This window comes from Sceloporus occidentalis, unplaced genomic scaffold (assembly GCF_023333645.1).
Source record: "Sceloporus occidentalis isolate IW3139 unplaced genomic scaffold, rSceOcc1.0.p SCAF_130, whole genome shotgun sequence".
In the NCBI taxonomy this organism is placed as follows: domain Eukaryota; kingdom Metazoa; phylum Chordata; class Lepidosauria; order Squamata; family Phrynosomatidae; genus Sceloporus; species Sceloporus occidentalis.
The window spans coordinates 2,225,954-2,237,918 of record NW_028317110.1 but is presented as its reverse complement, the minus strand read 5'-3'; the positions used below and the strand labels follow the sequence as shown (position 1 = coordinate 2,237,918).

General features: G+C 39.0%; 1 protein-coding gene across 1 annotated transcript; it reads left to right on the top strand.

The window, feature by feature from the left end:
- The first annotated feature begins 6,430 nt into the window (after nt 1-6,430).
- Nucleotides 6,431-11,073, top strand: LOC149281589 (galactokinase-like). Its single transcript, XM_089499182.1, has 8 exons — nt 6,431-6,577; nt 7,255-7,444; nt 7,885-8,004; nt 8,983-9,118; nt 9,208-9,389; nt 9,720-9,870; nt 10,262-10,424; nt 11,002-11,073. The coding sequence occupies exons 1-8, from the start codon at nt 6,434-6,436 to the stop codon at nt 11,071-11,073; spliced, it is 1,158 nt and encodes a 385-aa protein (XP_089355308.1). The 5' UTR covers nt 6,431-6,433.
- The last annotated feature ends 892 nt before the right edge of the window (nt 11,074-11,965 follow it).

Genomic DNA, 11,965 nt, shown 5'->3' with positions numbered 1-11,965 from the left:
CCGGAATGAAAAATATGTAAGTTCCAGTCTATTAACCCTAGTGTGGTCCTTACTTAGGTATCAAGTTATTTACAGTGTTGTTCATCGTGTATCCGACCCGTGGCGTTCCTGACCTTCCTTTTGCTCTACGATTTGACTTTGTTTGCTCAAACCGCCAACCCCTCCAGCACATGGCCAGGTCTTTTCCACTGCAACCATAGCTGAACCACTGCACTAGAGCCCTGCGCGGGACCGCTTTTTGAATCCCGCTCCCGCTGTTTTGAATCCCGCTCCCGCAATGTGGGTGTTCCGCTCCCGCCACATTTGTGGCCAATCACGCCCGCCTCCTTACCTGATTTCCCGCGCAGTCCCGCAAGGCTGCCCTCGAGTTGTTCCCTCACAGCGTCTCTTCTCTTGCTCCGCCCAGGAACAAGGTGGAGTCACAGGAAGTGATGGAGCAGCGAGAAGGCATCCTTGCGGGACTGCACGGGATTACCGGGACCCGCAGGTACAGTGCCTGACTGCCCGCTCCCGCCCGCAGCACCAGAAAGACCGCCTGGGCCCGCAAGTTTTTTGGCGGGTCCCGCCTCCCAATGCAGTCCTCTACACTGCACCCCCTATTGTATAGCGTAAAAGATATTCACCAGGAGATACCCAGAGATGGCTCCAGTCTGGCTGCCAAACAAAGATAGCACAGGCAGGTATAAACTAATCCCATTAACACGATTGCTACCGGGGGAGATTAAATAGCTAAGTAAGGTTGGGTTGTATACGTGCATCTGTTTATCTATGTTACTGCAATTCTGTGGATATATAAGGCTATGTTTTACAACAATAAAATGTTCAATTTGTTCTTCACACTCACGGTGGTCGTGACTACTTTTGTGATCAAAGACAAAGATCCATCTATTAGCCTCCTGAGGCTGGAGGCTACACTGAGGGACAGGCGAAGGGTTAACAGGTACAAATAATTCAACAACCGGCCACTAACCAGTATGAACAAGACCAACGTGCTAGAGGACAGTATTGGGTATTCCAGGCAAAACAGGCAGCAAAGGCTACTGAGCCCCAGACAGGAATCTCTTACTAGCATCAAGGCACCAAATACAAATTTTAAATACCCTGCTAACGTCACAGGAGACATCCCAGGGAGCCCAATGGCTATGGGACTAAGAGGTGACCCAGGGACACATTGAAGTCTCCCCCAAGATCTTTGAGTAGCCTAGGGAGGTGGTGGAGTGGTCCCCCCAGGACCCGAACCACATCCCTGTAACACCAATGCCTGCCCAGAGATACAGTGACAGGAGACCAGGACCCCCCCAGGGTCCTAAGAAAACAAAAAAAAGGTAGCTGTTGTAACATGACCCTATATGGCAGGAACAACACTGGGGCATTAAGGAGAGGGTTAACCTTTTATTTTATGCATGGCTGAAGAAGACTGGGCCTCGCTCGGTTCCTCCACGCAAACTGTCACCTTGCTGGTTTCATGGCTCCTGCTGCCACCCTAAGTCCATTTGAAAAAGAATCGAGCCCGTCTGCTCTATTTTTTTTTACCTAAAGTGCTGCCCCAAGATACAAACTCTGCTGAGTTCTCATTCTGGGACAATGCATTGTCCCGGATTGAGGTTGGCCAGGGCATTAAGGCCCATTGCAGGACAGTCCTGGGAAATGTAGTCACCCAATAGTGACACTAGTATAATATCATATAATATCATGAAACAAAGCATGCAATACCATGCTAAAAATCTTATTTCTTTGTGACATCCTAACATCATGAGATCATGAAAGAAGCCTGTTGTTGTGGGAACCAACAGTCTTATGCTGAGTCACTTGCGGTCATGTCGATGTCCTTCTTGGGTTCCTACGGGAATGGTCCTACAAAACTCCCAGGCAGCAGCACTCAATTTTCAGTAGTAGAAAACAATATTTATAACAAACTAGCCTATTAATGAATAGAAAATTAATATGACAAGAAACTAAGCTCTTCCCAGTTTAATCAACAGAGAGAGGACTGAATTAAAAAGTGATAAAGACCAGAGTAATTTGCTCAAGGTAGTGTCGGGGGAGGGAGAATGAAAAAAAGAAGGTTGATTCTCCTCCTTATACCCACCGCTATTTTCGTCATTAGGACGGCATCTAGAAAAAGGCTTAGCCAAAATGTTGACCACCACTTTCTGTATAGCGGAATAAATTAATGTTTAATTTTTTTTCAAAAGGCATAACTGACTATTGTTTTGGCATGAATTATATATAATTGACAAAATCACCAAAAGAGACTATCCCAGCGCCTATTCACAACGCCAGCTGCACCTTGTCAATGTGGTTTCCCTTCCCACATATACCAAGTAGTACAAACAAATCCAAACACTGATAAAGTGCGCTCGGCGCAATCTAATAATGAAAAACAGAACCTGATATGGCAATGTATTCCAAGTCCAGCAATTCTCGCAAAAATATCTTAAAAATTAAAAACATAAAAGAAAAAAATAATGCAATACAGTACACCCCTCCCCAATAATTGTTGCACTCACAAAGGAAAAAAGGCATTGGTTCATGTAATCAGGACCTCCAAATATACGATAGCCTTTCCACTGAACACAATTCAATGGGTAGAAATGGGTATATCTGAAATATTATATCATGGAAAATTTAGACACCCTATCGTAGAAAGGTCCTAGGGAATATTAAGTAAAGGTATAGGTAGGGGAAGGGTTTTTGTGACTAGTTATTATGATAGGATATGGGACACTCTACGATGTTTCAGATAACGGTAGTAATTTCTGGCCAGTATGGGCAGATATAGACAGGAGTGAACCCTCTGCTCCTCCACATCTCCAACGACTATAGAGTCCTAACAATAATCCCGCAGCGGGCAGTGCCACGTTATCAGCATTTTGTATGCTGCCATTTGTACCTAATTATTGACAGAACAGATAGCAGTCAGTTTGAATATTTTCGGCAGTGTTGCGGTGTGATTTGTCTCAGGCTCTCTTTTTTTCAGTATCTTGCGTATTTCAACGGTTTCCTCGGTGAAGGCGTTATAAACACAATATTATATACCAATTCCTTCGCATATCGGGAGATTTTCTGGGGACGTACTAAACAGCATATTGGGGATGATGGGATGATGGGATGATTGGCTGCAATGTTCAGCACTATCAATAGGTGTCAGTATACTTTTTACACTCATGGTAAATCAAAGTATGTTCTTTTTGGTAGTTCTTGATACTAAATTGCAACGAATACATTGCAAAAAGAAGCTGCAAATGTTTAACTATTTACTTGCTGAAATATATACAGTTTTATAACGGAATCATGGTAAATTCTACAGAAATAATAGAAACTTTTTAAGTAATCAACATATTGATATAATATGGTACATGTATGTGCAAACACCATATTTTACCTGTTTTGATTGGCACAATATGGGAATATATATTATTATTATTTTTACATGGGGATTATGGGTGGAATATTATAGTTACACATGCTAAGGAACATATTTGACCCATTTCTGATAAGAATATGGCTATAAATATTTTTTTACATGGGGAATATGGGTGGAATATTATAGTTACACATGCCAAGGAACACATTTGACCCATTTCTGATAAGAATATGGGTATAATTATTTTTTTACATGGGGAATATGGGTGGAATATTATAGTTATACGTGCTAAGGAACATATTTGACCCATTCCTGATAAGAATATGGGTACAATTATTTTTTTACATGGGGATTATGGGTGGAATATTATAGTTACACATGCTAAGGAACATATTTGACCCATTTCTGATAAGAATATGGGTATAATTATTTTTTTACATGGGGATTATGGGTGGAATATTATAGTTACACATGCTAAGGAACATATTTGACCCATTTCTGATAAGAATATGGGTATAATTATTTTTTTACATGGGGATTATGGGTGGAATATTATAGTTACACATGCTAAGGGATAATATTTGACACATTTCTGATAAGAATATTGGTATACTCATTTTTTACATGGGGAATATGGGTGGAATATTATAGTTACACATGCTAAGAAACATATTTGACCTGTTTTTGATAAGAATATGGCTATAAATATTTTTTTACATGGGGAATATGGGTGGAATATTATAGTTACACATACTAAGGAACATATTTGACCTGTTTTTGATAAGAATATGGCTATAAATATTTTTTACATGGGGAATATGGGTGGAATATTATAGTTACACATGCTAAGGAACATATTTGACCTTTTTTTGATAAGAATATGGGCATTTTATTATTTTTACATGGGGATTATGGGTGGAATATTATAGTTACACATGCTAAGTAACATATTTGACCTGTTTCTGATAAGAATATGGGTATAATTATTTTTTACATGGGGATTATGGGTGGAATATCATGGTTACAGATGCTGAGGAAGACATTTCACCCATTTCTGATGAGAATATGGGTATAATATTTTTTTACATGGGGATTATGGGTGGAATATCATGGCTACACATACTAAGGAACATATTGGACCTGTTTCTGATAAGAATATGGGTATTATTTACTTAAAAGAAACACATCAAATATGTTACTGGGCACGTGTAACCATGATATTCCACCCATAAGCCCCATGTAAAAAATATCTATAACTATATTCCTATCAGAAACAGGTCAAATGTGTCCCTTTGATCATTCTATTCCTCCCATAATCCCTATGTAGAAAAAATATACCAACATTCTTATCAGAAATGGGTCGAATATGTTACTAAGGGTGTGTAACCATGACATTTCACCCATAATCCCCATGTAGAAAAACATTTATAACCATTTTCTTAACAGAAATAGATAAAATATGTTACATGGCACATGCAATCATATCATAGTATCCATAATATCTATGAAAAAAATTAATCATACCCATTTTCTTACCAGAAACAAGTGAAATACATCACTAGCCATTTGTAACCATAATATTCCACCCATAATCCCCATGTAGAAAAATGATTTTACCCATATTCTTATCAGAAACAGGTCAATTATGTTCCATGGCATGTGTAACCTTGATATTGCGCCCAAAATCCCCATGTCGAAAATAATTATAGCCATATTCTTAACAGAAACTTGTTAAATAAAAGGTACTAAACATGTGTAACCATACTATTCCATCCATAATCCCCATATATAAAAATTATTTATAGCCATATTCTTATCAGAAACAGGTCAAATGTGTTCCTTAGGATGTGTAACTATAATATTCCACCCACAATCCCCATGTAAAAATAATAAAAATTCCCATATTCTTATAAGAAGCAGGTCAAATGTGTTCTTTGGCATTTGTAACCATGATATTCCACCCATAATCCCCATGTAAAAAAATATTTATAGCCACATTCTTTTCAGAAACAGGTCAAATGTGTTCCTTAGCATGTGTAACTATAATATTCCACCCATTATCCCCATGTAAAAAAATGAGTACACCCATATTCTTATCAGAAATGGGTCAAATATGTTCCTTAGCATGTGTAACTATAATATTCCACCCATAATCCCCATATAAAAATAATAATACTCCCATATTCCTTTCAGAAAAAGGTCAAATTTGTTCCTTGGCATCTGTAACCATGATATTCAACCCATAATCCCCATGTAAAAATAATAATATTCCCATATTCTTATCAGAAATGGGTCAAATATGTTCCTTAGCATGTGTAACTATAATATTCCACCCATAATCCCCATATAAAAATAATAATACTCCCATATTCTTATCAAAAATGGGTCAAATATGTTCCTTAGCATGTGTAACTATAATATTCCACCCATAATCCCCATGTATAAATAATAATAATATATATTCCCATATTGTGCCAATCAAAACAGGTAAAATATGGTGTTTGCACATACATGTACCATATTATATCAATATGTTGATTACTTAAAATGTTTCTATTATTTCTGTAGAATTTACCATGATTCCGTTATAAAACTGTATATATTTCAGCAAGTAAACAGTTAAACATTTGCAGCTTCTTTTTGCAATGTATTCGTTGCAACTTAGTATCAAGAACTACCAAAAAGAACATACTTTGATTTACCATGAGTGTAAAAAGTATACTGACACCTATTGATAGTGCTGAACATTGCAGCCAATCATCCCATCATCCCATCATCCCCAATATGCTGTTTAGTACGTCCCGATTTTCTCAAAGGATGTAGGAATCGCATGTAAATGGTCTCTATCCGGCATAGGAGCATAAAGTGTCCTAAGCGTCTGCTGCGTGACTTTATAGTGACTATAGTATTACACCCATACAATTAGCTCTTAATGACGTAATACAGTATAACTTTTATAACTTGGTGATGCATAAAGTGTGGGTTTCGCCATCCTTTACCTACAGCGACCCGTGAGATGGGGCGGATCAGAGCCAAACCCGGAAGTGTGCACGTCAGCTTGACAAGATGTCTGCTCACGTTGGAGAAGCTCGGCGGGTGTTTAGAGAGTGTTTTGGGGGAACTGAGCCCAAGATCGGAGTTTTCGCTCCCGGAAGGGTGAATCTAATCGGAGAGCACACTGACTATAATGGGGGATTCGTACTGCCCATGGTGAGAATACGAGAGCCTAGCGGTATCTTGTATAAATAGTGCAGGCCACCATAGCCGTGCGTCATGTGACGGCGAACGGCGTGTCACGTGATCAGCACCCCCTGTCACGTGAGAGGCGAGCTGCGGCGGTATTTAGGGAACAGCAGCATATCTTGTAACCCTTGGTGACCGTCTATTTTTGAATGAAGCCGTGTGAATAAACCGATATAACTTTTTGAATGTGGGATCCTGTGACTAATTTTTGCTCCTTAAACTAATGGAAAATGTGTTTTATTTTTTTTTTTAAATAAAGTTTGTTGTCTTAAAAGAATATATATTATTATAAAGGTGTTAGTCCATGACTTTAAAAGTCTCCATGGCCAAGCCAAAATGGTGGGTGGCAGAGTTTGGGTTCAAAAAGGGTAATTTTGGTGGATGCCAAAAAAGGATCATTATTAAATGCGCTCGCACAGTACTTAAGCAGTCTAGGCATTTTGGCAGGTTTCTGCAGGGAATTTTTTATGTGTTTATGTCCAGTTTTGGGGCGGATGATTTGGACATTTTTTTTTTTTGGGTAAGGAACAGTGAGCACACGAATAATGTCAAAGGTTATTACCAAGTCAATCTGTTTGGGGTACTATGTAGTATACTATATATGTAATACATCATTATATTTGTGATTCCTCGTTCCTTCATAGGCCCTTCCTCTCTTCACTGCAATTGTCGGCAGTCCTCGAGTTGATGAGAAGATTTGCTTCATAACCATGGCTGATGGAGCTGATGAACCTCACAGAGTGGAGTTTGAAGCTCCAAGAGAAGGCAGATCTCTCAATCCAGGGTCCCCAAAGTGGTCAAACTATGTTAAGGGAGTGATACAGCACTATAGAGGTTAGAGAGGACGTTCTCCTTGGATAAAACCTAACTGATCAATACTTCGCGTCTTGATACTTTTTTTATCTATATCCATCCCTTTTTTTTTTACTTTATTCTACACTCTTTGTAGCACTTACATTTAGATTGGGGTACTCACTGATATAGTGGTGGCCTTAGCAATATATGGCTATATCACGTGATGGAATCCCCAATATTTATGCCTTAGATAGGTGTTTTTAAATTATATTTGCTGGGTATGCTCTAAATTCTTGCTCTGTTTTGTGTACTTATTGGTCAATATTATTCTAGTACCAAACTAGGAATCTGAATATTTATGCTTTTATGCTTTTTAAGTTATGCGCTCCCCTATTTTTGTATACATTTGAATTGATTTCTATAACACTGTGACCATGTGCACCATTGTCAATGTGTATTTTGTGCTGTTATCTCACCAGCTGGACCTGTTCCTGGTTTTAATGCTGTGATTGCATCCAACGTACCCTTGGGTGGGGGGCTGTCAAGTTCTGCTTCTCTAGAAGTGGCTACATATACTTTCTTGCAGCAGCTATGTCCAGGTACATGTCACAACCATTGTGTTTAATATGTGAGTGCAACTGTTTTTATATATATATGTATATATAATCACACACACTCACTGGTCACTTTATTAGGTACACCTTGCTAGTACCGGTTTTGCCTTCAGAATTGCCTTAATTCTTGGTGGCATACTTTCTACAAGGTGCTGGAAACAATTAATTGGTACTAAGGGGCCCAAAGTGTGCCAAGAAAAGGTCCACCCCACCATTACACCACCACCACCACCACCAGCCTGAACCGTTGATACAAGTCAGGATGGATCCCTGATTTCATGTTGTTTACACCAAAGTCTGACCCTGCCATTTGAATGTCGCAGCTGGAATCGAGACTCACCAGACCAGGCAACGTTCTTCCAGTCTTCCATTGTCCGATTTTGGTGAGCCTGTGCGAATTGTAGCCTCAGTTTCCTGTTCTTAGCTGACAGGAGTGGCATTCGGTGTGGTCCTCTGCTGCTGTAGCCCATCTGCTTCAGGATCTGGCGTTCAGAGATGGTATTCTGCATACCTTTGTTATCCTTTGACATCAACAAGACATTTTCATCCACACAACTGCTGCTCACTGGGTATTTTCTCTTTTTCAGACCATTCTCTGTAAACCCAACATCTGTAGAGATGGTTGTGAGTGAAAATCCCAGTAGACCAGCAGTTTCTGAAATTCTCAGATAAACAACCATGCCACGTTCAAAGTCACTTAAATCCCCCTTCTTCCCTGTCCTGATGCTCGGTTTGAACTTCAGCAAGTTGTCTTAATGCATTGAGTTGCTGCCATTTGAGTTGAGTTGCTATTTGTGTTAGCAAGCAATTGAACAAGTGTACCTAATAAAGTGGCCAGTGAGTGTATGATATACAGCATATCAAATTAAAGTTAATACTTTGTTTTCATACATGACAGAATCTGTATTTACAAACATATACAGTGAACAAAAATAATATATATGGGCTGCCTTGCTTCTACAGATAATAGCGACCCCATAGAGAAAGCACTTGCATGTCAGAAAGCTGAACACACATTTCCCGGAGTACCATGTGGAATCATGGACCAGTTTATCTCTGTTTTGGGAAAGGAAGGACATGCACTTTTGATTGACTGCAGGTAAGTCAAGGATTCTAGGAGAGCAAACACCATTCAAAGGGACGCCTTTTAAAATCTAATGGTATTCAACTGCCTATGCTGTGGTCCAGGTCTCTAGAGGTTATGCCCCTGCCGCTGATGGATCCTGGATTAGCAGTACTGATAACCAATTCTAATGTACGTCATGAGCTTACAGGGAGCGAGTATCCAGCACGGAGGAGGCAGTGCGAGGAGGCAGCAAAGATTCTTGGAAAAGACACATTGAGAGATGCCAACCTTGGGGATTTGGAAGGTAAGCATTTGCCAGGCTGTTACCCAGAAAACATTTTTTAACCTTCCTTTCACAAAAGACTATACAAAAGCACTGTAAAGAAGCCCAACATCACTTGGAACTTTCACCCCTAGAGCGGTAGAATTGTTTTAACATCTGCCGGCACAGTAACAGCCTTTGTTATACATTTTAATGAAGATTTATTGGAAATTCTGCTCTGTGTATTGTTGAGGCGTTCACATGTACGCATGGGATTTAAGGAGAGCACGTGCTTTTGTTTTTTTATATTTTTTGGACCATCGTTAAAAACATGGCTATGACTTTTGTGGATTTGTTTTTCTTTTCTCACAGCACAGAAGGGAAGTCTAAGTGAAGAGTGTTACAGACGGGCGCGTCATGTCATCGCTGAGATAGAGAGAACAAGTAAAGCAGCAGAAGCTTTGAAGAGAGGAGATTACAGGGAGTTTGGTACGCTAATGGTTGAGAGCCATAACTCTCTCAGGTATGACATGGTCACCTACCCAGAGAATCAGGAAAGGCTTGACAATAAAAAGAGATGAGTGAAAAAAAGTGAAAATGCAAACTAATTATCTTATAGTGAATTACTCAGCACAGCACTGAATATCTCTGTTTCCCTCAAACACCCAAAAATGAAACACAAATAGAAACAATAAAAATATTGTGCGGTAAGCAGAGCATATAAATTTTTTTTTTGCAACTTTTGATTATTTAATCCTGATATTTTATGCACTCACACTTCATCAGGATGCCACAGATACTTAAAATGTGTATATCTCGGGGATAGAGAAATGAATCTCTCTCCCTCTCTCCTGTACGCAGCCACATCAGTCCCATTTCTGGTGCCTAACTCCCAGTCTGTGTTACCTCTCTAGGGATGATTTTGAGGTTAGCTGCCCAGAACTTGATGAACTGGTGGCCATTGTTCTGGAGATTCCTGGTGTTTATGGCAGCAGAATGACTGGCGGTGGGTTTGGCGGCTGCACAGTGACTTTATTGGAGGCTTCTGCCGCAGAGAGGGCGAAAGAATTAATCCAGGTAACACCGGTTTCACCCTCAATTTACTAACTAGATTTCCAAAATTGAGTCAACAAACAATTTTAATTCTTCAAAGATTAAAAGCTTAGTTGAATACCTGGTGGCATTTTGCAGAATCCCCCAATGCATTTGCAAGGGGGACACCGTGAACACAAGTTTCATATGCATTAAAGTGCAAAGGACGGCTGGTATCCCTTTAAACTTAAGTTATGGTTAATCATAAGTAACAAAGCATGTGTGGAATGCTGTTTTAGTGTCATGTATTTGTTTATTTCTTTGTAATTTACGATAATTGTTTTTTACTCTATGATCATGGGACATGGATAATGTACTTACAACTTGATGATACATTGTGTGATAGCGTTGTTCTCCATTAGAAACATGCAATAAACGACACAGTACATTTCTATGAAATTGTATTTTATTACAAAGAGTTAACCAGCTTTACAGATGACAATAGTTTGTAAACAAAGCAAAAAGCAAAAGACACCTTGATGACCATTTTAGAATTAAACAAGTGATCCCCTGTCCCTGTTCTGCACTAATTCATTAATTTTGTTCTTTGTGGTTTTTTCAGGAGAAATTTAGAGGCTCACCTACTTTTTACATCACCCAACCTTCAGCAGGAGCTGGAACATTATCTTTGTAGCAGTGGGCATGGAGTGTGTCGAGCCCCACCATTCCTAATATGAAATAAACACACTATTTCTGTACAGATCTAGTCGCTATCACTACTTTTGTAACAAATTTGAAGGTTTTTTTTAATCCCCACATCTGAAAATGTATCCCTCTCCATCCAACATCAGGAAAAATGGGCAGACTAGATTCTTATTTGCTGTCAAATTCTATGTTCTGCTCTTAATCAACAAATTATCGTTTTGCCTGATTTTACAGCCAGAAAAAAATCATTTTTATTTCTTTTTGTCTGTCTTTGTTTTGCATCATCTACCACACATTCATCAATGTCCATATTACTATTTATGTAGTCTTACCAAGTAATCACATCTTATTCCAGAACTTTTCTCCAGTGATTTTTTTTAACCTTGGTGTTAGAGATAAGGACCCTGAGCCCATTCAGCTGTTTTTGAACTACAACTCCCACAATCATCAGCTGATGATTGGGGGGGTTAAAATTAAACTTGAAGAACCACATGTTGTCCAGATGTATCTTGGTTGAACCAAACACTGCCCTTAATTCAAATCATACCAGTCTGTGTGTCTAGAGAGACGTTATCTAAATAGTGTGTTTATCTTTTTTTTTTTTTTAAGAACTTCAAAGGCCGTATTTATATTGGGGAAAAAATGATAGCAGCTCTGCTGTAAAGTGGTAAATATGGCAGAGTCGCCGTAGTAAATCACTACCCCATGAGTAGTAAAAATTTGCCTTTATGAGTTTGGACCAGTGTATTTTAAATTGATTTACAGCAGAGTCTAGTGCATTGTAGTTTGAATTAAAGCACCTTTGTACATTGCGCAAAATGTCTGCTGGTTACACCTGCATGCTGTTTATTTAAGTCTTTCTGCTGACTTGGATAAGTTAA

Bases quoted from the DNA above. Each gene is read 5' to 3' on its own strand.
- LOC149281589 (XM_089499182.1), top strand. From the start codon at position 6,434: ATGTCTGCTCACGTTGGAGAAGCTCGGCGGGTGTTTAGAGAGTGTTTT. The intron at 9,119-9,207 runs GTAAGTCAAGGA...GCTGTGGTCCAG, and splicing joins GCACTTTTGATTGACTGCAG to GTCTCTAGAGGTTATGCCCC. The intron at 9,871-10,261 runs GTATGACATGGT...TTACCTCTCTAG, and splicing joins GAGAGCCATAACTCTCTCAG to GGATGATTTTGAGGTTAGCT.